Source organism: Rhinichthys klamathensis, unplaced genomic scaffold (genome assembly GCF_029890125.1).
Source record: "Rhinichthys klamathensis goyatoka isolate OS25496 unplaced genomic scaffold, OSU_Roscu_1.1 h1tg000065l_1, whole genome shotgun sequence".
Classification (NCBI taxonomy): Eukaryota; Metazoa; Chordata; class Actinopteri; order Cypriniformes; family Leuciscidae; genus Rhinichthys; species Rhinichthys klamathensis.
The window spans coordinates 708,459-735,213 of NW_026606608.1; the positions used below are offsets into that span (position 1 = coordinate 708,459).

A 26,755-nucleotide genomic window follows, 5' to 3' on the forward strand; every position below is an offset into this window, starting at 1 on the left:
GTCAAAGTCGTAAGGGTTCGGAAAGACACTGGATGAGTAAATGATGGCAGAACTTTCATTTCTTTAATGATTTTGTCTTGTTTATTTGCCTAAGCCACATCATTTCCTCCAAAAGCATGGTCGTTGCTCTGTGTATGCCATGCAAATGATGATCTGTCTCATTTTCTTTTGCCTCCCTGCGTCTATGCCTTCCTCCTCCCCCACATTCACACACATTCACAAAGTGGACATTCACACTTCACTCCTGGTGGACGTCTGTGATAATTGCCATAAGCCTCCTACTTGCTTTCATTTTCCATTGTTCTCCCTAAAGTCTTTGCTCTGGCTTGTGATAAAGGGATAATCACTTCAAAGCAAACTGCTGAGAGTTTAGCCCTGAGCTGAAAGAGCAGGCAGACAATACAGTCATTGAGCGCAGTTACTGATCACAGCGTTCATCACGCTCTCAGACGCGCTCGCTTTAGCCGCTGCAAAATGAACACTCAGCAACTACCAAACGGGAATAAAAAAAGAAAAATTATTTAAAAAAGAGCTTTGGCCATTGGCGGTTAACTTTAAAAAAGTACTTATAAAGTGAGGAATTTAAAAGCATTTTCTTCCTAATTGTTAGTTATTAAACATGTTTAGCTTGGTCTGATCAGCAATAAGTATAGCGGTGTAACGATTATGTCACGATTCGATACATTTCACGATACTGAACTCATGATACAATATTATTGCGATTCTCCAAGACATATGGTAAAAGGTTGACAAATAATGTACTGTTGATTAAAATGCTAAATTTGGTGTTACATTGTGTGTGTGTGAATGAATAGTCTTGGACTTGGTGCTGAAACCCAAAGCACAGGACAATAGAGACACCAGAATAACAATATTCATGATTCTGAAGCTGAAAACACAGGATTATTTTAGACGAATATGCTTGCACTCTTTCACTGACTAGATATATTTAAAATAACGTACGCCACTTTTTACTGGTAACATTTGGCATTATCACGACCCACAAATATTGCATTATTATACATTCAACATTATATATATATGTAGTACTGACACTAAAACTCTGAAAACTTGAATTTTTTCCTCACACAGTAATTTTTATTTTTGGTAATTTATACAATACAGATTATCACTATCCACGATACATTGCATTTTCGAATTGTGATATATTGTGACACGGTATATTGTTACACCCCTAGTAATAAGCAATTGCACGCAAAGCAAAATAGTTTGCAGTGTTGTCCAACGATATCTATGAATCTCAATGAGCCTGTAAATGGTCCATCCTGGACAATGACTTCCTAAAGTCATTAGAATTAGAATAGAGCGTTAGAGTGTGTGTTTCATTTGTGGACTGTAGAGAAAACCTTCGATTATTGTGAGCTGTGTTGAAAGTCCTTTGGTCTAAAAATGTGTCCTTTTCTTATGTTCTGCTCACCATATATATGACAGCGATGTGTACAGAGCTTCACATCTGCTCTTTAAATTCCTCTCATTTAGCACTAATGCATGTATTTTATAATATCCTGCTCCTTAAAGTGAATGTAGAACATCAAAGGAAGCGCTGGAGCCTTTGAAGTATCATAAGTGGAATCAGTGGAACGTCCTCCCTCACTAGTTCAAAATGCAGGACAAGCTTTTCTGGTAGTTTCACTTTTCGACTTGAGAAGGACTTTTAACTATACTGCTACTGTAAAGTAACCTACTTCAAACTTCTGTGCTGTTTTCACTAACCCCGTCGGGTCTTAAAGGGCTCGTTCACACAAAAATGTCACTCACTTAGTCCCGCCATTGTGTTGTTCAGAACCTGTGCGCATTTCTTTCTTCTTCTAAACACAAAAGAAGATATTTTAATGTCTTTCTTTGAATAGTATTGCATTGTGTTGAAAGGAAAAACAACACCAAGACATTTTTCTAAATATATCTTCGTTTGCGTTATAGAAGAAAGAAAAAAAGAAAGTCGTAGAGATTTGGAACAACATGATATGATGACAGAATTATAATTTTTTTTTTTTTTATATTTGGCAATCTTTTAATTTTTAACATTAACTTTAATCATCAATGTATATGTCTGCATTAGGGTTTTTCTTTTTGACTTTATACTTTTTTTTTTTTGTCACAATTTACTCACAAATGGAAAATTCAGTGAAAACTGCTTTTATAAAAACCCAAAGGAAATTCCAAATGGATCATTAAGGCTTATTCTCCTCGAGCTTTTAGGGGTAGCAAACTTTACAGCTCTATTATGCGTGAATACATACATATGTAATACATACATTGTAAATACATATACACATTTTATTTATAGAGCTGTACGTACCGTAGTCTTCTGTTTCAGATGTATACCACATTATTATTATTGTTTATTTTATTTATTTATGTTCTTTCCTTAGTCTCATTTAAATGTCTGTTCTCATATGTATGCATGTACCAAGAGCTCCTGTAAAAACCACAACAAATGGGACCCTGGATCACAAAACCAGTCACAAGTACGGGTATATTTGCAGCAATGTCCTTCTATGCCAAAAATCATTAGGATAATAAATAAAGATCATGTTCCATGAAGATATTTTGTAAATTTCCTACCGTAAATATATAAAATATAAATATTTTTGTGAGTGGATGTAGCGAAATCACGAAATGGACAACTTTAAAGGCGATTTTCTCAATGTTTAGATTTTTTTTTCCAGATTTTCAAATAGCTGTATCTCGGCCAAATATTAATGTCAGATGATGTAAAAATCTCAAATTAAAAAAAAGTGACTGGTTTTGTGGTCCAGGGTCACAAATACCTCGTGTGTTTGCGCACACTTGGCGAATAAAGCTCGTTCTCACTCAGATTCAGATTCTGAACGCAGAAACGAACGGGTTAAATGTGCATATGGTAACGAAGGGGTTAAATGTGTATGCGGTAACGAAGGGGTTAACTGTGCATATGGTAACGAAGGAGTTAACTGCGAGTCCTCAGAGGGAAAAAGCGGCCTGTGTCTTTAAAGTTTCTGTAGCAACAGCAGGATCACTTACTCCTGACGCTCCACAGCTCGAGGGGAGTCGGCTCAAGATCTCTGCGCTTTGATAAGGTCCTCGCGCCTCGGTTGAAACTTTCCTCTCACGGACTTTAGCGAACGGGCACTTTCAGTGACTCATTGAGCGCATTCGGGTTAGAAGCATCGATAATAATAAATAAGTGCGTTTAGACATTTTTTGGAGCGAGCTGTGTGGGTTTAAAGCGGGAAGGAGAGGAATAGTGTTGTATGTATCTGTCGGGACCGTGCGGTCGGCTGCGCGCTTTGATGTCCGCTCTTAAACCCTGAGCTCAGTCCACACTGGAATAAGAGACCAGAGCGCATTCAAACACACACACTATACAGGGATCTAGTGTGCTCTTTACTGGAGGAAGTGTACGCTGGAAAACCTCAAATCTGCGTTTGACACTAAACAACATCAGAGGACAAGAGGACTGCGCGCAATTGGATATATATTGTGGATTATATTTGTTCTGTTGTTGGAAAACTGGGACTTTTGGGGACTGAACTCATGGATGGATGGTGAGTTCGAGCAGTGTGCGTGTGTGTGTGTGTGTTCTCCCAGCGCTGGCCCCATGCTATTGCTTTGATGTGCTGTTTACCGACTTTGAAGTCATGTGTCGCTGTGAAATAAAGTATTTGTGATAGACACTGCGTTAAAGCGCGTGTTTTGGGTCTGGGTTTGTGTTGTGTTGTTTTGACGTTAGATTAGAGTGTTTAAAGTGTATTCATGGTGGTGTTATGAGACTTCACCCCCTGTGATCTCACACTTTTGTTTTTCTTGATGGGTTTGAAGTTGAATGCAGCATGTTTTTGTTTCATTTCTCATGGATTGGATATCCGAGCACTCTTTATATCCGTAAGGAAATTTCCGATGTTTGTTTAATTCTTTAAAACTGCACGAATAGTTTAGAGACGCGTCTGAATGTGTTTTTAAAGACTCTTCTGTTTAGTGTTTCGATGCAGTTGTATGATGCATTATAGAGCCTTTTTCATTGAAAGTGTAGCTTTGTACTATGCTATTATTGTTGTTTTTGTATTATAATTGTATGTAGTTTTAATGTACATTACGCAATTATACCTTCTTTAAGAGAGGTCATTCTGAACTCGAATTGATGATATTGGCTAATGCAAGTTTCTGTACTGTACAGATACTGTAAGTAAGCATGCTATCGATTAAATGGGTTCACGTTATTTTGCGCTTTATTGCGATTCGGTTTCAGCGCAACGAGTCGACATTTACGCTATTTTATCTGCACAATTAAACATTGTGAACGGTAAAGTGAAATGCGGTTTTCTTATGCCGCCGTTTTAAAACCATCTGAGTTTTGAGTTATGAGCTTCTTGATTTTTTTTTTTTTTAGACCGTTGTAGATTTTATTTTATTCATACAACCGAGAATGGGATGTTTGGTCGTTTTAGTTTTGTTAAAAATTGCCAAACTAGGCTCAGTTTTCTTTGAAGTTTTTCTCGTTTCATCGCGTCGAGGTGATTCAGACTGGGCTTAAATGCAAGAAGAAGAAAAAAAAAAAGGAATGTAACCCGGTACGAAAATATTTGATATGATCTAATTTTTTTTAAAGTTATAAATATCTCATATCTTGCCTGCATTGAATTTAAACCAGGTCGCTTTGATTGCATTCGACGAAGCCGATTGTACACCGCAAGTGCGCACAATGTAGATATGTGTGTCTGAAGTGACTCTTTTGAAGTTTTGGGGCGGATCTGGTTTTGATGAGATCAATACTTTGTGTTTCAGAGAGAAGCTCCCCTGCTGATTTAAGAGAGAGAGGAGATTACAGCTGAGCTTCACACTGAAGGCTTTGCTGCTGGAGCTGCAAGAGCCATGAATAGGACACTAACAGATCCTATGGTCACTAGCTTCAGAGAAGATGACCCACGTCCACCGGTCCCAGGGGAAGAGGGTGAGACGACATGCCACCATCCCAGCAAACTGGCCATGATGAGACCGAAGGATCCTGTGAAAACCATTATGGCTGATCCTCGCTGTTCAACAACCAGGAGGGATGAGGATGGACTTGGGGAACCGGAGGGCAGTGCATCACCGGACTCCCCTCTTGCCCGGTGGACCAAATCTTTGCACTTCCTTCTTGGGGACCAGGACGGTGCTCAACTTTTCCGGGCATATCTTGAACGTGAGAAATGTGAGGACACTTTAGATTTTTGGTTCGCCTGCAATGGTTTCAGGCAAATGGACCTCAAGGATACCAAAACGCACAGAGTTGCCAAAGCCATTTACAAGCGGTATATTGAGAACAACAGCGTTGTGGCCAAGCAGCTTAAACCTGCCACTAAGACCTTTATTAGGGATAATATTAAGCGTCAGCAGATTGACTCCGCGATGTTTGATCAGGCTCAATTGGAGATCCAGACGGCTATGGAGGAGAATGCCTATCAGATGTTCCTGACCTCAGACATATACCTTGAGTACGTCAGGACCGGATGCGAGAACCCAAGTCATGTGAATCCCAATGGACTAGGAGGCCTAAAACTGGTGTGCGGATACTTGCCGATGCCGACTCTAAACGAAGAGGAAGAATGGAGTTGTAATGACTTTAAAGCCAAAGCTTTGGCCACTGTAGTGGGTCTGTCTGCCAAAGCGTTACGGTCACCACCTTCCCTTCTTGCAGCGGAAGCATTAGAGAAAAGCTACAGGTAAGGCGTCAAAAAATCTCTTTTTCCCTATATGATACCACTAAAAATTCATAATCCTGCAAAGTTGCTACTGCTACATGCTTGGTACTGCTTCGTGTATCACGCAGCCTAGTGATTAAAGACCCAGTGGTGTAACTGTTGTGGGTTGAAACATCACAAAGATTGTTTGATCCATGAGCTATCACTGTCCTTGAGCAACACTAACTCTTAGGTTACTCCAGAAGGATAAATTCTCTCTCTGTGAGTGTAATGCCAGTCGCTTTGGATACATTGATCAGGTTAATGACAAACTAATAAATTGGTAATGAGTTTTAAGCGTATTATACTGTTTCATGTAGCTATTGCACTGAATTCTTGCTTTAAACATGAGAGGCCCTTTCTTGCAAGTTTGGAGCGGTTTGCTCTCACCTGGCTTGCATTACGCAGAGAGAGAGAGAAGGGAAAAAAAACATCAATAGAGCAGCTCTTCCTTTCATGTAAATATTGTCTTGCACCAGGCCCTCTGCTGGCTCCACACAGTTTCCTCTGCTTTGAAATTCTTCCGCCGTTAGAGGATCATCTTCAAGGATCAAGGCTAGTTCACAATGCAAAATTGGTTTCAGCCGTCAAATAGATAAAACAAGTGGCACACACCAAAAAATGTCACCGCTTCAAAAATAAAACTGTTGTATTTGCTTTATTAACAAAAAAAAAAGTACCTAACTCACAAGATTTAGCTTATTTTGATTGAAATAGTCTCAGTTATTATACTATGTAATGTGTGTTTGACACCTTTAGATGTCTTGACGAGCTGTTGGTTTGGTTGTTCAAAGACGTATATAGTCTGGGTTTAACCAAACACCAGGGGAAATCTGGTTTGATGAATGAATACCTGTCACAGCACTTGAGGTTGTAAATGAGGTGACCCATCAAGGTGTGGTGCCAGACAAATGTTTATCTGTCTCAAAGACAGCCCATTGGGAGGGTGATCTTGAAGAAGGTGACAGAACCTTTCATCTCTGCTTATCTTTGTCTGGTTGTTTATGTAGGAGATGATTAAGAACTAGACGAGAGTAAGCAAAGTCTCTCTCTTTTTTTGATGTTATTCCCTGATTTCTTTTTGAAGAATGCTCCTTGAGCAGTCTGTTTTTCCTCTCTCTCGGGGCACTTTTTTGTTCATCTGAAGCATGTGGAACTTATTTCTCTCTCTCTCTCTCTCTCTTTCTGTGTTTCTGAATCGAGTTATTCACAAAACAACACGCAGCAGCGGCTCCTCTGTGAGTCACAGAGACCGTGGCCTTCATCTCCTCCGTTTCTTATTTACCACCGTTCTCCTCTGATTTTCAACTGCCTCTCTTCGCACTTTTATCTAGGAAAAAAACCCCGACGGATGGAGAATAAGCACACTTTTTGAGTGAGCGGAAAAGAAGGACAGAGGGGGGCGAGGCACCTCATGAAAGAAAGCATGAATGAGGGGGTGAGCGAGGGAAGAATGTGAACCCAGCTGTGCTAAATACCTGACTCTGAGCGAGAGCTTCCAAAGGTCAGGTTTGAGTTGGGGCCGTAGGCTATAGTCCTGCTGGGTCTCCCCTCACAGCGCTGCTGGCAGTAGGCATTCTCATAAAGAGGAGGCCCTCCTTCCCCCTTCTTCTCTTCTTTCTTTCCGCTCTCTCATGTTCTTTATTTCCCTCTCTCTCACTCTCTTGGTCCGACTCAGGTTCTCTACCTCCTCCTCCTCCTCCTATTCCAGTGGAGCAGGAATGTGTCACAGCAGGAGAGAGGGGTATGGAGAGCGAGAGAGAGAGAGATTGGGAGGGGTGGGTATGTGGAGGAGGTGCCCTAGCAGAGGAAACAGCACAAGAGAAGGAATGACATGAAACGGGAAAGTTTGGAAGGGGGAGGTAAAGTGAGGAACGGGGTGCCTGGCCCAGACAAAAGGCCCCAGATATGCTCCACTGAGGGGAAGTGGCATTGGCAATTCACACAGATGTGCTGCTCACTTAACTTTCCCCCTGATCAGCCCTCACCGGGCTGCCCCAGGGGGGAGGTGGGGCAAGAGAGATGAAAGGGAAGAGAAGAGAAAAGACAAACTGAGCTTGAGTCCCCCCCCTCCCTCCCCCCCCCCCCACCAAGAAAAAAGACTAGTAAAAATAGCTGGACCGGTTTCACAAACATAAGGGAGGCCATGGTGGAAGCGTTTTTGCAATGTTTTTTTTTTTTTTTTTTGCTCTAAATGGCAAAACTAATATTTGGATGATATCGTAACATTTTTCTTTTTATTTATTTATGTAACTGATGTTTTAATCCACATAGTTAAGGCCAGAATCATAGTCTATGCAAGTACTTAACATACTTTCTTGCTTTACTATGGTGGTAACAAGCCTCAGTTGTGGAGATGGCAAACAGGTTACCTTCAGATGTCTGTCCCATTAACAGGATGCGTCACCTTTTTTTAAGGTGGCAAAGTTAGTCAAGCTGTTTATAGCTAGCTAAGTTCCCCTTCAAACTGTTGCTCTGCCATGACAGTAGTTTTCCTGAAAAAGAAAACTGTCAGTTTTACGCTATTAGCCGCTGTAGTTCCCTTTGTGGCAAGGCTGAGAGTGCAGCTGAACACATTTCGGAAAGCGATACACTTTTGAACCTTATAGGTTCAGTCCCTTCCGAGTAACCTGAGGATAAGTGTCTTGCTCAGCTGTGAATTCATGAATTAACCAAGCAACCTTCCAGTTACCAGCCTTGAGTTTAACAACTACACCATCCTTTCAACTAAAAACCAAAATATTTTTCTGTCCCTGTAGGTCCTACAGACGCAATGACCCTGGAAACCACTATCGTGTTACGTCCGGTTATAGTTTTGCCCCTGCCACCAGTGCCAATGACAGTGAGGTCTCCAGTGATGCCCTGACAGATGACTCTATGTCTATGGCAGACAGTAGTGTGTAAGTGTGTACATGTCTCATACCAAAGTAATAAGAAAATAAGAAAAAAGCTGCCTACCTAGATAGCACTGTTGATTATCATAGACAAATTTGAATGATGCCTAAAAATTAGATCGACAGATTCATAGTACAGTGTATCTTCAGCCTGTGGTCAAAGACTAACTTCTCTCTCTAGCTGTTAGCAGACATTGGGTTTAAGTATTTAGGCTAGTCGTTTAGTCATGGTAATGAGATGGTACACATTCAGGTGATACATTGACATTTAAATGTGTTTATGAGATGTTTTTAATGCATTGCTGGAGTCTGGAGGGGCTTGGAGTGGACCCAAGTGTAGATGGAGATAATGTGCTTCCTCTATCCGTTAATTAAAGCTAGTGTTTGCAAATTCTTCAACAGGAAATGATACTGGCTAGTTTGTCCTCCTTTTTTGCTCATGTTCTTTTCCTATATAGCTTTGATCTTCAAGGGCTTTCTTTTCAGACTTTGCACAACATAGTCACCAAAGACAGTCATTATTTATTGGTTTTGCCATTGTCCCAGGAAAAAAGGGAGGGATGGGGGGTAACTCGCCATGTGGACTATAAGACACTCATCGAGGTGCTTTGGCAGTAAATTAAAGGAATCTCAACTCGCAGGGAGGTTTGGTATGAGCCCACCGCGGCTGGAACGGAGGGATTCAGTGTCAGCTAGGCCTTTGAGAGGTTAGCCATTTCTGGAGCACAAGAGCAGGTCACCTGGGATTAGGGTGTTTGGGACCCCCATCCCCCAGACGCTCACGTACGCCACCCATTCAACCCCACCTCAGCCTGAAAGCAGCCCTCCCCCCCTCTGTGTTTGCGGCAGAGGCAATTGTGCGAGTGCATAGCTAAGTGCAGAGAGTGAGAAATAAAGTGCATGCTGGATGAAAGGCTTAACTGAATCGCTTTCAGCCCATTGTTAGGCCCCGGGAGCTTAGAGGGATAAGAGGGTGGCTGGCTGCTTTGAAAATTACTTGCACAAGTGAATAGGAGATTCCCATAAAGCACAGCCAGCCTGTGACACCCCAAAGCTCCGAACAGAGAAAGTGTCTGTGGACAGTGGGCTGATTGAACCAAAGATTAATATTTTGATAGGGGCAACCATTCAGCACTTTTTTTAAACTAAATGTGCAACAGCTTTTTTGGGTGACTCGTCCTCATACTGAACTCAAATCATCTCCCATTTGACGTATAGTAGAAACTGCAGTATAGTACTTAAAAGGTTACAACATTAATTTAAATGAGTCAGGGGGAAAAAAAAGTTTATTTAACATTTACTTGTTCTGAAAACAATTTTTACAGAATTTTGTTTTATCTACATGCTCCTGTCCAATGATTTTACCCATTTTTGGCCATTGCATTTCATTGCATTTTTGTTTTTATTTGTGCCACTTTGAAGTAGCATACGCGGTGGGAAAAACAGCCTCTGTGTTCTTTATTTGGAGGCTGATTTGATTGGAATAGCTGCGTTTTTTTTTTAGTTAAAAGGCACAGCGTTAAATCAGAATCTGAATTCCAGATAAAGGGAGGGAGGGAGCGAGGGAGGGGAGGAGAAGTGGGGGAAATTTTGCTTATATCTTATTTATGGATTTACTTGGACGCTAGGGAATGCCGCTGCGCCGACTTCAAACATTACCTTATCTTACAAACCAGCCTTTTGATGTGCGCAAGATCAGAGGCTGACTGCCGAGCGCTTGCCAAATGAAGATTGGAGCGACGGCTTTATGCGCATGACTGTGAGCTTTCAAAGACGTGCTGGAAACTGCATTTGGGCTAGGTCATACACTTCAGAGTCAGAACAGAGCAAAGGAAACTGGCCTGGCTTTAAAAAAAAAAGAGGAAAAAAAAGCAGAGAGAAGGATGAGAAAGATGTCTGGATTTAGAGGCAAGAAAGGGCAAGATTGAAGAGGTGGAGGTTTAGGAACATTCTGCCATGGATTAGATGGATTAGGAGTGTTTATGGAAACACGAGACGTCTTTTTATATTGTTATTGGTAACGTCATATAGATGTCGGTAGCTGTGCTTGATTGTGCGTTGGCATTAGTAGCAACATTTGTTTTGCTGCCTTTCGGGTTTGATCGTGACCCCGGGCGTCTGTGGTGGGGAAGAGTTTGCACAGGGTGAGAGTGCACTGTTTTCTGGGCCATTATTTCCACAACATATTAAGTGTTGATCTGTTTGTATTTGAGTTCCTTTGAAACACTCTATTGGTGCTAAAGATGTTTGTGCAGCATGTGTATGTTTGTGTGTGAGTATGGGCAGTGAATAACCTTCATCGTTCTCTATGTGTCCTGATAGAGATGCCATCCCTCCTTACAAGCTGGGAAGTAAAAAACAAATACAGCGAGAGATGCAGCGCAACATGAGGATGAACGGCCAAGTGTCTCTACCTCCGTTCCCTGTAAGTGTCCTTGCCATTCTTCTGAACTACACACACAACTCCAACATCACCCCCAATTAAAAAGCATTACCCTCTCACGGTTGTGGACCGTTTGTGTTGTTGTGCTCTTTCTCGGATAATGACTCTTAATAAACTGCCATGCCGCACTAAATGAGTCTGTTTTATCCTGAGGCACCAAAATCAACTGTCTCTCTCTGAGAGCGCTTTGATCAGCGGATGAATGGGGCTGACTTCAAGGGAAGTGACAACTTCCAACTGAGCTGCACCCTTTTTAGTCCTCCAAAAGCACCCTCCATCCCCCTCTCCCTCGTTTCCTCCCCGTCTCCCTCAAAGCAGAAAAAAGAGAGGGTCAATTTGTGTTTGGAGAGAGGGTTTGGAAAGACAACTTGTTAATCAAGTCAAACAAACCCGTATCCGCCCTCCCCATGCCTCCTCATCCTTTCTTACTCTCCTTTTTGTTTCTTTTTTCCTCGTCCCCGTCACTTTGGTCACTCTTTGTGCACTTGTACTCCCATACATGCAATTTCAAGCTCTGTGTTGGAAAAACTTCCCACTTTCTGTGTTGTCTCTCTCTCGTTCCTTCCCTCCCTTTTTTTCTATCTTGTAATATTTCCCTTCTGATTTGGTGCTGACTGGCTGCCTCTCCCGGGATGTTACTTTTAGGCAGCAGGGGCCTAGAGCTGCTGCAAGTCTCACCAGCAACTCGTCTTCCTTTCTTCTCTCTTTCGTCTTTCCCTTCATCTCCACAAAGAGATGGAAAGAGGAAGCCAAATCAAGAAAGGCAGGGCGCGAAATAATAATAAAAATAATAAGAAAGTGATTGAAAATCCTTGTGTGAGATGCACACACATGGGGAAGGAGGATAATGTGGCTACTGTAGCTCAAAGGTGCCCGCTGTCGTTGGGGGGGAATAAATTACCTCGGCGCTTCTGATCTCCCACCGCTTGACTCCTCTAGTGGCGGCACACATCTCACCATCTTACTTTCTCTTCTTTTAATCCCCCTCTCTTTCCTTTTTTCTTTGCCTCCCTCCTTTTTCCCCCTGTCGATATGTGACTTTTATTGCTAGATGTAAAGCCAGTGTCCCTGCCGCCCCTGGTGAGCGTTTGATATTTGACGAGGGCTCTTTGAAGCTGCCTCACTTCACAGGCCGGGCTGATGGCTTGGTTGCACTACAGAGGGAACAAGCCGAGGCTCCTTAGAGCGTGACCAACTGCTCATGCCGGCAGCGGCCCATGCCAGTGGTGTGGGGCATGTGTCTGTGTTTGTGTGTGCATTGGATGGGCAGTGGACTTATGCAGGGAGGGCAGCTGTAGAAATCAACCCCTCCTGTCCTGTCTGGTCTTCTTGCTAATCTGTATCTCTCTCTCTCTGGTTGTGCAGAGGACGCGGCGGCCACCTAAGGAGATGACTCCCGTGGAGCCAGCAGCATTTGCAGCACAGTTGATAGCCAGACTGGAGCGTCTGAAGCGGGAACAGGAAACCATGAGCTCCCTGGAGGAGAGACTTCAACAGATTCAGGAGGTTTGTATAGCTGCAATTCTCTGGAAATGTTGTCACGATGTAAAATAGTTAAACAGTTAAAGAGTTGAGTTCTGTTTCCTTAAACCAGTAGTCTCAAACTCAATTCCTGGAGGACCACAGCTCTTCACAGTTTTGCTCCAACCCTAAGCAAACACACCTGATCTAGCTAATCAATGTCTTCAGGATTACTAGAAACTTCCTTGCAGGTGTGAGTTGGAGCTGGTTGGAGCTAAACCGTGCAGAGCTGTGGCCCTCCAAGAATTGAGTTTGAGACCACTGCCTTAAACAGTTCCCCTAAATGGCTGTGTGCAAGTATTTCTTTTTAAAATCGTGTTTCTGTGTGCGCTTGTAGGAGGAGGAGCGGGATGAATCTGAGGTGTCTGGAAGCAGTGCATCCCACTCTCTGCCTTTGCTCCCTCCTGGCTCTTACGAGGAGGACCCCCAGGCCATCCTGGACGAGCACCTTTCCCGAGTCCTCAAGACTCCTGGCTGTCAGTCTCCAGGAATGCTTCGGCATTCCCCACGCTCCCGCTCTCCTGAACAGCGCCCACTCCCTCGGGGAGGTCCCAGCACCAGATCGCAGTCTGGCTCTGTGAATGGACACGTGCCAGCCAAGGCCTTCATCTCCAGACAGTCAACCAAGCACATCCATCACCACTACATCCATCACCACGCTGGGCCCAAAAGCAAGGAGCAGATCGAGGCGGAGGCGACCCAGCGGGTGCAGTGCCTGTGCCATGGGTCTTCAGATTGCTGTTCTGCCCCATACATTCGCAGTCGGAGTCTGGGCCGAGACCAGTGTGGCAAGCCTGCAGAAGTGGCCTTGGGGTATACTACAACTTTTTTTCTTTACATACGTTTTCTTTTTAATTGTGGCGTCCTGGTGTCAATAGATAGAACTTGCTTTTCAACTTCTTTTCTTTTCTTGCTGCTAGGCATTGCAGCTCTTTATCCAAGCGTTTGTGTAAATCTGGAGAGGAGGTGAACACGGAAGGGTTGGAGAACAGTCTCCTTCAGTTGCCAGCTGACAGTACAGACCGCTCTCAAAACGTTTGGCAGTGGATCCTGGAGAGCGACCGACAGACCAAGCACAAGCCCCACAGGTCTGTCTTGCAACTATTGTCATGTCTGTGTTGTAAGTTTTTTCTTATGCATGCGCCTTTACTACTACCAATGTTTAGTTGGGATAAGGGAGTAATAGGGGTGTAACGATACCATCATGTCCGTACATATCACGATACTGAACTCGATAAACACCGTACACGATACGATATTATTGCGATACTCCAAGACATTTGGTAAAAGGTTAACAAAAAATAAACTGTTGATTAAAATGCTCAATTTGATATTACATTGGGGGTGTAAATGAATAGGCTTGGACTTGGTGCTGGAAACCCAAAGCACAGGACAATGGTGACACCAACATATTCCTGATTCTGAAACTGAAAATACAGAATTATTTTAGACAAATATGCTTGAACTCTGTCAATGACTGAATATATTCAAAATAATGGAGGCCACTTTTTACTGGTAACATCAGATATTTGGCATTATCAGGACCCACAAATATTCCCCCATTGCATTATTCAACATTATATATAGCAGTTTATTGTAGTTCTGACACTAAAACTCTGAAAACATGATTGTTTTTTTCATCACACAGAAATGTTATTTTGGGTGAACTATCCACGATACATATTGTTGCATTTTTCTATTGCAATATATATTGTGACACGATATATTGTTACACCCCTAGGGAGAAGCATTCTCTTTTTTCGTTACTGTATTGAGCAATAATTTTGAAGATAAAGGTTTACCATCTGGCCTCTGCTCGTCTTTGTGCCATTTACTTACACGGTGAAATTGTCTATTGTTGCAGCACTCAAAATGTAAAGAAGTTGCACTGTTTGGATTCCCCACGCACACACACCTGGGGAGGTGGTGGAAGCAGCGGGCATCTCCGTGCCCATCAGCCCGCACACCCCTTCGTTCAGGACCCTGCCATGCCTCCTCTACCCCCTCCCAACACCCTCGCACAGCTGGAAGAGGCCCGTAGACGCCTGGAGGAAGTTTCCAAACCCTCTAAACAGAGGTATGAGATCCAGTCTTTTCTTTTCTTTTTTTTAACACTTTGTATGCAATTTCTTTCTAAAAACTCTTGATTGATGTTAATATTGATTATATGGGTTCCACTTTACAGGCATTCAACATCAAGCCTTCAGAGAGACAAGAGTCACCCAGTGCCTGTTCAAAATGGCAGTTCAGTGCTTCAAACGGATGAGTACGTATCTCCTAATTGTCATCCTCCTGCACACTATAATTCATTGTTCAATGATGAATGACACACTCATGCATGCAGCGCGACAGTCCTTAAAATGTTTTGCAGCCATTAGTCTTCCCCTCTTTCAAAAACATCTGGTTGGTCTTCCTCTTGGTTTCTGGGCCTGGCTAGTATTTAAAGTGCTTTGGCCACCTGATGGCAAAACCCTTTTTCATTTTTAATTGGCTGACCTTCTGTCACAGTCTAAGGCTGGGATGCACTTTCTGATGTAGCACTACGATGTGGGGAAAGGGGCCAATGTAGGGCATTATTGATCTGTCTAATATTGGCCATCATTCTCTTTATCCAACTCTGACAGCATCACTTTGTTAAACCCAAAGTACTGCATTTGAATCAACTATTGCGAAAACTATTGACTAAAACATTGTTCTGTTTTTTTTTAGTGTGCTTAACCTAGACAAATATTAACCTAGTCATGAACTAATATTTAAAACAATCTTGAAGTTTGATGATTAGGGTTTAGAGTTCAAGTCATTAATCCTACATGAGCAATAGTAACAGTGATTCTTGCCTTGGCAAACACCACCTTGTTCTGATCTTAAAGGCCTAGCTAACATTTTACTCTCCTGTGATTTATCTTTACAATTGTTTTCATCTCTGTTTGTCTTTACAGGCCGAAAGATCCCAAGAAGATGTCAGGTTGCCACAGTAGTTTGGGCTCAGAGACAGTGGTCACGTACTTCTTTTGCGGTGAGGAAATCCCGTACCGCAGAATGATGAAAACACACAGCCTCACACTTGGACACTTCAAGGAACAACTACGGAAAAAAGGCAACTACAGGTATACTCCCAATTCCATTTCCAACTAGAGAAATTATGTTTGGTGGTTGTTGATATTAAGGCTGCTGAAGACGTTGTATATTAGTTTTGCAATTGGCTGACCCCAAAAAATATTCTTGCAAGGTATTTGTTGATGTGTTTTAACACTGGTTGTGTTGGGTCTCTGCAAGACTACGATGTTTACTGTAAACATTCACATTAGCAGCAAGTATGGAGTTAAGACGACAGGAAAGAGAGAGGGGTGGTTGCACAGAGAAAGAAAGAATGAGGGAATTTTAACTGTAGCCGTTTGGTCACATCTGGTATTGATTTCATCTTAAGGCACATTTAATAAGCAGCTCTTTGAAGCCCAGGCCTTTCATTTGATGCACAAAGACTCGCACACATTTTTCAACAATTGTATCAAGCTATGTTGCTCTCATACATTTGTGTGTGTTTACATAAGACTATTATTTTTTTAATGATTACTTCTCATTTATATCAAAGGCTCTCTTTGTTTTGCCCTTTTTTATTTGAATGGGGGTATTGTCGGATGGCCGCCAATGGTTTTCCTTGTGCATGTTGTCTCCATAAAAGCCCATTTAAGCACACCGGAACAATTGAGGAACTTTTGCTGGTAACTACGCTGGTTATAGCTTTTAAATCCCCTTTGACCAAAAGCTTTAATGCGCCATGTTGAACATGCGGTTGCAGGGTTATCCATCTAGATGACCCTAGTTTATCAACTCTGTATAAAATAGTTTGTCTGAGGCCTGTATTCTATATGAATATTGAAAAATTCCCAATGTTAAGGACCCTTCTCTGACCATGCACATTTTCAAGGAAAAGGGAATTCAAAGCTGAAGGTTTTAATCGCAGAAAATGTGTGGAGTCGGGTCATTTCAACATGGCAGAAATTCAACAAAGAACAGTACTGCCAGAGTTGCCAGACGATATTGGTGCCAGATGTTGCGAAGAGAAAATCTTGCCATATAAAACATGCTCCAATGGAAAGACTTCTTTCTCTTTTTCTTTCTTCTTCTCCCTCTCTCTTTTTTTTTCAAACAAATAAGAGCCATGCTGCCCTTTTGAAGATTTTGCGGAGGAGGATTTAGCTTATTCTCCAGAAATAAGGATGTAATTATGTGCCATGTTGCAAGTATTCTAGTTTGTCCCTCATTTATGAAGTTAAGCTTGGGCAGTGGGAAAACAATGGATCGTTTCCGACATATTGAAAGAAGAAAAGAAACTTTGTTCTCGTTGCTTGTTGTTTTGATTCATAGTTATTCCTGTGTGTGTGTTTTATGTGAACTGTTTCTATGACTTGGTGGTGTTTGCTTGTAAAAACCTAGCATGCACCGCAGCGCAATTTAGTAAGAGGGGGCATTTTCCATTACAAAGCCAATTACTGAGGCAAACCTCACCACTCCCTCCCCTCCCACTGTTTTCTCTTTCTTCTGGAGGAGGTGGAGATCATTAGTGCATCAGAGGTGGAGGGAAAGGGACAAATCGGACAATAGAAATGAGGCAAAGAGGCTATCCATCAAGGTCAAACACTAGATTAAGCTCAGACTCGTCCCCATCACAATGTGGTAATGAAAAAAGTTAGTGTAGACTCCTCGGCACCCAGAAATGTCAACCCTTGTGAAAGATCCCCGTCATTTGCTCACAGAGCTCCCAATTAGACACAAGAAGCCTGATGGTAGATTGGTGGTGCTGTTTAACAGACCCTCTAATTTAGGCTAAAGCAACTCTTTGTCCCCCAAATAGTGGAGTGCAATGCAGGATCGCATAAGTGTCTGATACGGATATTTGGTTTCACTTTAGTTTGATGGTCCCTTTAACACATTCTGTTGACTATAAGTAGCGTCACACCTACATGTCTACTAACTCTCATTTGAGTGTTAGTAGAGTATTAGTCGACTGGTAGGGTTAGAATAAGTTCACATGTACTTGCAAAGTCAGTATAATGTCTGTTGGAGGATCATCACAATAAAGAGTTAGCAGAGAGTCTACTAATACTCTAATGAGAGTTAGTTGACATAAAGTTGCTTATGGTCAAACGAATGTTCAAAAGGGACCATCAAAATAAAGTGTTACCGGATATTTAAAGTCAACATGAATTGGTCCATAGGCTTGAAACACAGACGTTTGTTGTTTTCTGGAATGGAAGAATGCCCTTTGACCTATAGATCTACATGTTTTTGAATGCCATCAGCAGTTTGTTGATCGTACATGTTCTCTGTTTCAGGTACTACTTCAAGAAGGCCAGTGATGAGTTTGAATGCGGCGCTGTGTTTGAGGAGGTCTGGGACGACTGCACAGTTCTGCCCATGTATGAGGGCAAAATCCTCGGCAAAGTGGAGAGAATGGACTAGATGAACACGACAGCCCACATGTGGACTTACCCAGCACTCAAGACTTAACTCGAAGAGCAGAAAATAGACGTTTTTATGAAGCTTAAGAAGTTTAGACGTTTGGCGTACCAAGCTATTGAAGGAATACTAGCCTATGAAGTACAGAGGGATCTGAACCAGCAATGCATCGTGAGAAATCGTTCCTTTGCTTTGGGAAAACTATGACCAATGAAGATGCAGTCAAACCACTTGCTTGTTTGGACTACAACATGCCAACATTGGTGTGTTACCTTACTATGAACTGCTGACCAGCATTTGTGATAATTATAAATGTGTATACATGTGTTGAATGCGAGAATGTGTGCATGTGTAATACAGAGGTGCTCATATGTACACAAAGTTATAATATGCTTCTGTCACAAGTTAAAGACTTTATTGCTATTTATTAAACTGTCATTCCCCTCATACCTGTGTTCAGATGATGGACAAGCTGCTTATTTGATTGGGAGATCTTTCCAATGTTATACATGCATGGACGGATGTCTAGAGTCACGTCACCTTAACTCAAAAGACTTGTACCAGGAATTGTGTCCTCTTGCCAATGAGAACGAACCCTCTCCAAACCTCTCTGCTGATTGGGTGGAAATTTCTACCTTTAACGCCCAGTTAATAGTTGTTGCATCTTTATAGTGCCTTTGGTTTAAGGTCCAGACATTGCACAGGAACCAATAGCCTTGTCCTGGAACCTGTTCCAAAACTCTTAAAAAACAAAACAAAAAAAACAACAGTAATAGGAAGTTATACTATTTTAAAACTTAAATTCAGCACGGTCTGAGAGAGATCCGAGAGTGTGCATGGAAAGGGTTAATGTCCTGTGTAAACGTCGAATGGAAAAGGCCTGGAGTTGGATAAATTGGCATGAGCGGATAAAAACATGCCATCGCTAGTGTATTATACAGTACCTGTGCCTACATGGATACCATGCTGTGTGCTGCCCTGTTTCAGGGTGTGAATATTCCCTTGCTTTTCTGAGGGGTTTATGTTTAAAATAAGTTTTTTATGCTTTGGATATCTTGTAATCATGACATTACTTTTCAGTGTTTTCCTCCCCAAATTTTGTTTGTGTTCCACTTAAAATGTAAATTATGCATTATATAGAGCTTCATTTTAAAGACGACTTGGTACTTTAATTATTGTAATTATGAAGAGATGTAGCCTTTATTAAAAGTTATATTTTTTAAATGAACACCAGCATGTTTGTGTGCTTAACTACTGTGTGTCTGTGTTTGGTTGAGCGTTTGTTCGAATTATTTTTGCACCTTCACTGGTTTTCCTTTGAGTTTGAGTGGTCAGTGTGTGTGTGTGTGTGTACGGTGTGTATTCCCTGGGAATCAGACCCATGAAGAGGCCCACACTAAATCTACACTACCAGCTTGGGATCAGGACCATTTTTAAAAGAAGTCTCTTCTGCTCACCAAGGCTGCATTTATTTTATTAAAAATACCACAAAAAAAATGTAATATTGTTAAATATTATGACAATTTAAAAAAATATATATTTTATATCGTAATTTATTCCTGTGATCGAAGCTGAATTTTCAGCATCATTTCTCCAGTCTTTAGTGTCACATGATCCTTCAGAAATCACTCTAATATGATGATTTGATAATCAAAAAATTTTTTTTATTATTATCAATGTTGAAAACCGTTGTGTAAAATAATTTTTCAGGATTCTTTGATGAATAGAAAGTTCAAAAGAACAGCATTTATTTGAAATAGAATATTTTGTTACATTATAAATGTCTTTACTGTAACTTTTGATCTATTTAATTCATCCTTGATGAAAAGTATTGATTTCTTTCATTTCTTTCCCCCAAAAAATAAAATAAAAATTCTTACTGACCCCAAACTTTTAAAACGTTATAGTGTTTAATGTGACAAAAGCTTCTATTTCTGATAAATGCTGTTCTTTTGAACTTTCTATTCATCAAAGAATCCTGAAATAAAAATATAAATAACTGTTTTCAGTCACCATTTGGAGTACATCCTCACACCCTAAAGTGAAACTTGTATAACTTTTACTATTCCACACAATTCCCCTAAAATCTGGACCAAAAAATGCTCAAGTCTTCATATTTAGCTTTAACCTGCTCATGATCTTAAAGTAATACTTCTACTTTTACCAGTTGATCTCCTCCTCGTGGTTTTAGACCCCTCTGAGACCAGTTTTAGGGTATCTAACAGGAAGTTTGGTAAGGACAAGATGAATGATAGCATGAGGGTATCATAAAGAGACTCCCTGATTGGCTGTTAATCCCATCCATTAAAGTGCACGCGGGGCTCCTGCCAGTGGGGGGTAGCGCTGGGGCTGTTTGTACACCACTGAAGGCTTTGTTCATGGATCATTCCCCCCAGCACCTCCATGCTTAATTAAAATCCCCCCCCTGTAGCTCCTTCCATGAGAAACCAACTCCAAGGTGAAGGCCTTTCCCAGAAAACCTTCCTCCAAAGCTTCCCTCGAGCTCAAGAACGGCCCATTATGGTATATATATATATATATATATATATATATATATATAATTCAGACGTCAGGTGTGTTTTGGACAGTGCAATCTGTTGCCAGAATTTAGTAGTTTCAAGTATTCACCATCAGGGCTTGAAATTAACTTTTTCACTCACGGGCCAATTTGGCTACACAATTTTAGTTACCGGCCATTCAGAACTTCTACTTGCCAAAAAAAAGAATCAGATTAACTACGTCACAGCTTAGAGATACAGATATATTATACAATTAATTTCTTATTCAAACTAAATCCTGTCATCCAGCATCTTCTCTCTTCCTCTTCATTTTCACCATTAATGTGTTTTAGATGGACAGATCAATACAGTACAAAGAACATCAAAAACATGTCGGATGTTGGAAAATAATGTCTTTTCTGTTCACCAAATGCTTTTTAATCTTCGCTATTGCTTCAATGCAAATGAACAAGCGTGCCGTTATTTGTTGCGTAGTGACGTGTGTGTTCAGGTAAGTCAGATATGAGCAGATTCTGCGCGATATACTATGTTTAATATATCATGAGGACTCAGGAGTATTTGCACTAAATTTGTCTCACACGAACTTCCCCAGCAAACTGAGTAAACATAACTAACACGCCGAATTGGCTCGTGATTTGACAGCGTTACCCGCCACAGTTGATTTTTACCCGGTTGGCGGGTGCTAGTTTCAAACCCTGTACTCAGATATAAACCTCTACAAATGCTTCATTTGTAGAGTATTCACATCATTACTATAAACCCTGATCAGAGTAAAGGCGATGATCAATTTGAATGTGAATAAAATAAAGTAACACTGCACATCTCACACACTTCCCCAGCAAACTGAGTAGCATAATAAAGTAACTTGAAACTCGTGATTTGACAGCGTTACCCACCACAGTTGATTTTTACAACTGTGTTAATATCAAACCCTGTTCACCATAAAGTGGAGGGAGGACATGCGTTTCTTGAGCCTCTCCACACTTGCTCCTCTGCCCTAGAGATGTGCGCTTCACCAGAGTCGGGGCAACTGGTTTTTCCCGGGGCTAATTGGAGGATTAAATGCCCCTGGAATCACCGCTGGCCCAGCATGCTTAGAGACAATGCCTCGGCATAATGAACTACTTCAGACCCTGGTGAGAAATCCCAGCCATATTTGTTCCCATTATCAGCCTTTAATTTGCTCCCTCGTAGAAAATTAATAAATGCAGCAGTAATTTGGCCACAAGAGCCCTGTTTGTAGAGCCCGCACGAGCTTAGAGATAGGCTGGAGTGCGAAGTGTCTTACGGGAGAGGGTTTTTTACAGACAAATAAAGCCTGGCGGAGATCAGAGCGCGCATGACCCTCGACTTGTCACTTCCCGGCTCCTAATTGTCCTTCGTTTCTAGTGAACTCTATTTTAAAGTTTCCTGTGCTTTGATCGTGGAATCATCTAGGAAACTCTTAGCTGTATTTCCCTGAACGGCCGTGACCTAAACGCTCCCGTAACCACATCCCGCAATCCTGGAGAGGTCGGTTAGTTGGGGACATTTCATTTAATTTTCAACAATATTATTGATCTCCTGCATTGACAGCATTATATGAGAACTGAGCTGGTTTTCTCCAGAGCGGCTATATATATATATATGTGAACTAAATTAATAACTTTGTTTACTACAGAAATGAACTATCAAGTCAAGTCAAGTCAAGTCACATTTATTTATATAGCGCTTTTCACAATACAGATTGCATCAAAGCAGCTTCACAGTGATAACATGAAAGTAGTACAACACAGTTCAATAATATTGTTGAATATTAAATATCCCCAACTAAGCAAGCCAAAAGCAAGGCGACAGTGGCAAGGAACCAAAACTCCATCAGATTGGATGGAGAAAAAAACCTTGGGAGAACCCAGGCTAGTCAGGGGCCAGTTCTCCTCTGGCTAACAATCATAGGGTTTTAAAGAAGCTTTACAGTAAGTCCATATCAGAGAGTACCTGGAAAAAATACATTTAGTTAATCATGTAATATTTAGGGGATAACATATCGCCGGCGTTGAGTCGTCTCTTCGCAGGCGTTGAGTCGTCTCTTCACAGGCGTTGGTCTTCTCATCACAGGCGTTGAGGCATCCGAAATCCCCGTGAGAGGCAGGATACCAAACTGGAGCCTACGAACGCCATTTTTCTCGGGACAAGCGTCCCGAGATAACAGCAGAAAGGCAGATGGGAAATAATTAGCATAGCTGATGTTCATAATGATTTCCATTACACGGGAGTAGGTGTTAGAAAACCATAATCTCACAACTCTCCGTAACCCAAACTCTCCGCAACCCAACCGCAACCATACGGACCGACCCGTTTGTCTATAAGGCTGTCGAGCCCCACTGGTGCGTTAAGCAGTTTCAGTGGCAAACGGTTCCGTATGGCATAGCAGAGGACTAAAAGGTAAGCATTATGTGAATGCTTGACTAAAGAGACACGTCTTTAGTCTAGTTTTAAACTGTGTCAGCGAGTCAGAGCATCGGACCGTATCGGGAAGGCTATTCCAGAGTTTTGGAGCTAAATGCGAGAATGCCCTCCCTCCTTTCGTGGACTTCGATATCCTAGGAATGACCAGAAGCCTTGAATTTAGTGATCTTAGAGAACGCGGTGGATTGTAGGGCGAAAGAAGGTCCGTTAAGTACATAGGAGCTAAACCATTAAGGGCTTTATAGGTCAGTAGTAGTACTTTGTAATTGATACGGAACTTAATAGGTAACCAGTGCAGAGATGATAAAATCGGTGTTATATGATCATATTTTCTTGATCTAGTAAGAACTCTAGCGGCTGCATTTTGCACTAACTGTAGCTTGTTTATTGAGGATGCAGGACAACCAGCTAATAAAGCATTACAGTAATCTAGTCTCGAGGTCATGAATGCATGAACTAACTTTTCTGCATCAGAAACAGATAGCATGTTACGTAATTTAGCAATGTTTCTAAGGTGGAAAAAGGCTGTTCTTGTAACAGATGAAATATGATTTTCGAAAGACAAGTTGCGGTCTAGTATAACACCCAGGTCTTTTACTGTAGTGGAAAAAGTAACAGGGCATCCTTCTATATTAAAGTCGTATTGTAAGAGGTTTTGTGTGTAGTTTTTTGGACCAATAAGTAATACCTCCGTTTTATCTGAATTTAATAGCAGGAAATTACGCGTCATCCAGCATTTTATATCTTTGAGACATTCTGTCAATTTAGATGAGGTAATGTTTTCATCTGGTCGTGATGAAATATATAATTGAGTGTCGTCAGCATAACAGTGGAAATTAATTCCATGTTTTCTTATAATATTACCAAGTGGCAGCATATATATTGAGAATAGCAGAGGGCCTAGCACCGATCCTTGCGGTACTCCGTAGTCTACTGACGTTAACTTTGATTTTCCCCCGTGTAAAGAGACAAAATGATAACGGTCAGATAAGTACGATCTAAACCAGCTTAATGCCTGTCCCTGAACACCAGTGTAGTTTTGTAGTCGATCCAAGAGTATTTTATGGTCTATAGTGTCGAACGCGGCGCTAAGATCAAGTAGGACTAGTATTGAGATACAGCCTTGGTCAGAAGCTAAGAGTAGATCATTTGTAATTTTAACTAGCGCAGTTTCTGTACTATGATGCGGTCTGAATCCTGACTGGAATTTTTCATAGATATCATTTTCTTGCAAAAAAGAGCACAGTTGAGCGGATACAACTTTTTCTAGTATTTTGGACATAAATGGAAGATTTGAAATGGGTCTGTAATTTGCTAGGTTATTTGGATCTAGTTGCGGTTTCTTAATGTGAGGTTTTATTACTGCCAACTTGAATATTCTTGGAACATGACCTAAGAATAAAGACGAGTTAATAATATTAAGAAGAGGCTCTTCCACTACAGGTAACACTTCTTTCAGTAGTTTAGTGGGTATTGGATCTAATGAGCATGTTGTTGGTTTAGATGCAATAATAAGTTTATTTAGCTCTTCCTGTCCTATCGTTGCAAAGCGGTGTAGTTGTTCTTGAGGGACGATAATTGAGGCTGAATCATAAGAGACCATAGAGGATTGTACATTTATAATTGTGTTTCGAATGCTTTCTATTTTCTCATTGAAATAATTCATAAAATCATTACTACTAAACTGTAACGGTATATTTTGCTCTGGTGATGTCTGTTTATTTGTTAGTCTAGCCACGGTGTTAAATAAGAACCTTGGATTATTTTGGTTATTTTCTATTAGTTTGCGGAGGTGCTCAGCCCTGGCTGCTTTTAGAGCCTTTTTATAACGTGACATACTGTCTTTCCACGCGATTCTAAAGACCTCTAAATTAGTTTGTTTCCATTTACGCTCTAGGTTACGAGTTTCTCTCTTGATATCATGCGTAACACTGTTGTACCATGGTGCTTTAGTTTTCTCTTTAACCTTTTTTAATCTAATTGGTGCAACAATATCTAATGTATTAGTGAAAATGGTGCTCAAACTGCTAGTCATTTCCTCTAGTTCATCTGTTAGTTTGGGTTCACTGAGCAGCTGAGATAGATCAGGTAAGCTATTTGAGAATCTATCTATAGTGGTTGGAAGGATTGTTCTGCCTGGTCTATAACGTGGCGCAACATGACATATTTCAGCAGTACGTATTATGCACGTTACCATGTAATGATCAGTGACATCATCACTTTGCGGTATAATATCTATATCAGTTGGATTGGTTCCATATGATATAATTAAATCTAGTGTATGATTTAGACGATGAGTGGGACCACGGACGTTTTGCTTGACCCCAAAGGAGTTTAATAAATCTGTAAACGCAGCCCCTAAGGCATCATTTTTGTTGTCTACGTGTATGTTAAAATCTCCAACAATTATTGCTTTATCGACATTGACCAATAGATCCGAGAGAAAGTCTGCAAACTCTTTTAGAAATTCAGCATATGGCCCTGGAGGTCTATATACAGTAGCCAAGGCTAGAGATAATATGGATTTCTTTCTTACATCTAAGAGCGTAACATTTAGCATAAGTACTTCAAACGAATTAAATCTGTGACCTGTTTTCTGAGAAATATTAAGAATATCTTTATAGATTGTTGCAACACCGCCGCCACGACCAGTCAGACGGGGCTCATGCTTATAACAGTATCTTGGCGGAGTAGACTCATTTAGACCGAAATACTCATTTGGTTTAAGCCAGGTTTCAGTAAGGCAAAGTATATCGAAATTATTATCTGTGACCATTTCATTTACAATAACCGCTTTAGGTGTGAGCGATCTAATGTTTAGAAGACCTAGCTTTAGAAATTCTTTTTGTTCACTGATATTTAGATTTTCTGGTTTAATTACAATAAGATTTTTGCTAGATCCTGCACTAGATTTATTGTTTGGCTTCACTAAACGAGTGAAGCCAAAGTGGCTTATCACTGAACTTACTTAAGCTGGACTGTGACGCTATTTTCTTCTAGACACAAACTTTGTTGCATTATTTTCCTGTTATCTCTGTAAAGCAAACACTCTGTAGTGTAAAAATATATAATAAATAAAGGTGACTTGACTAAAGAAACACTACGCGCCTGCACACATATATATTCAAACACACATATAGACTGAACACGTAACACGCCGTCAGCGTTCTCACAGATTCACATTTACATGTACATATTTGGCAGACGCTTTTATCCAAAGCGACTTACATTTACATTCTTATCAGTTCTTGCTTTCCCTGGGAATCGAACCCATTACCTTGGCGTTGCAAGTGCCAGCGCTCTCTCCTGTTTGAGCTACAGGAATTTCTCCAAGTTTTTCAACGCTTGCACCTTTGAGCGTGTCTCTAGGTTTGCGTTCTGGAGCCCCAAACACTGCTGCTGTGCGGATTAACGGCCAGAACACAGTAAAAGTGTTCAGTTAGAGCGGTGTCGTGTTAGCGGCCCCTAAGTTAATAACTAATAATCTTTGCAATGGAAGTGAATCAATCAAAACTAACTTTATCTGGACAATAACTTTATTCTAGAGCTGCTGTAAAGCCACACAATCTCTGTTACTGTAATCTCCTATTATCACTGTAAAGCTGCTTTGAAACGAGCTATATTGGTAAAGCGCTGTATAAATGAAGGTGACTTGCAATGCTGTCGTGGAAATTGCAGGTGTCAACGCAGGGAGACTTTAACGTTGGCTGACTAAACTCCCAAGTCGTTCCCAATGATGTCTGGACGTTA

The 26,755-nt window shown here is 41.2% G+C and overlaps 2 protein-coding genes across 2 annotated transcripts in view; both read left to right on the forward strand.

Annotated features, from left to right (window-relative positions):
* Positions 1-4,873, forward strand: part of cep112 (centrosomal protein 112) — a 240,510-nt gene extending 235,637 nt beyond the window's left edge. The window contains exon 26 of the mRNA XM_056249958.1: positions 4,786-4,873. Within this exon, the coding sequence (XP_056105933.1) occupies positions 4,786-4,804 (19 nt within the window). The 3' untranslated portion in view covers positions 4,805-4,873. The remainder of the gene's footprint in view (positions 1-4,785) is intronic.
* axin2 (axin 2 (conductin, axil)) lies at positions 4,873-18,074 on the forward strand. Its single transcript, XM_056249960.1, has 10 exons — positions 4,873-5,702; positions 8,480-8,620; positions 10,937-11,039; positions 12,423-12,563; positions 12,916-13,391; positions 13,499-13,666; positions 14,443-14,655; positions 14,764-14,844; positions 15,518-15,685; positions 17,915-18,074. Exons 1-10 carry the CDS (start codon positions 4,873-4,875, stop codon positions 18,039-18,041), a joined length of 2,448 nt encoding a protein of 815 aa, XP_056105935.1. The 3' UTR covers positions 18,042-18,074.
* Positions 18,075-26,755: the final 8,681 nt, after the last annotated feature.

Coding starts and splice junctions, on each gene's coding strand:
- axin2 (XM_056249960.1), top strand. CDS start 4,873: ATGAATAGGACACTAACAGATCCTATGGTCACTAGCTTCAGAGAAGAT. Junction 11,040..12,422: donor TGTCTCTACCTCCGTTCCCT/GTAAGTGTCCTT, acceptor CTGGTTGTGCAG/AGGACGCGGCGGCCACCTAA. Junction 14,845..15,517: donor TCAGTGCTTCAAACGGATGA/GTACGTATCTCC, acceptor TTGTCTTTACAG/GCCGAAAGATCCCAAGAAGA.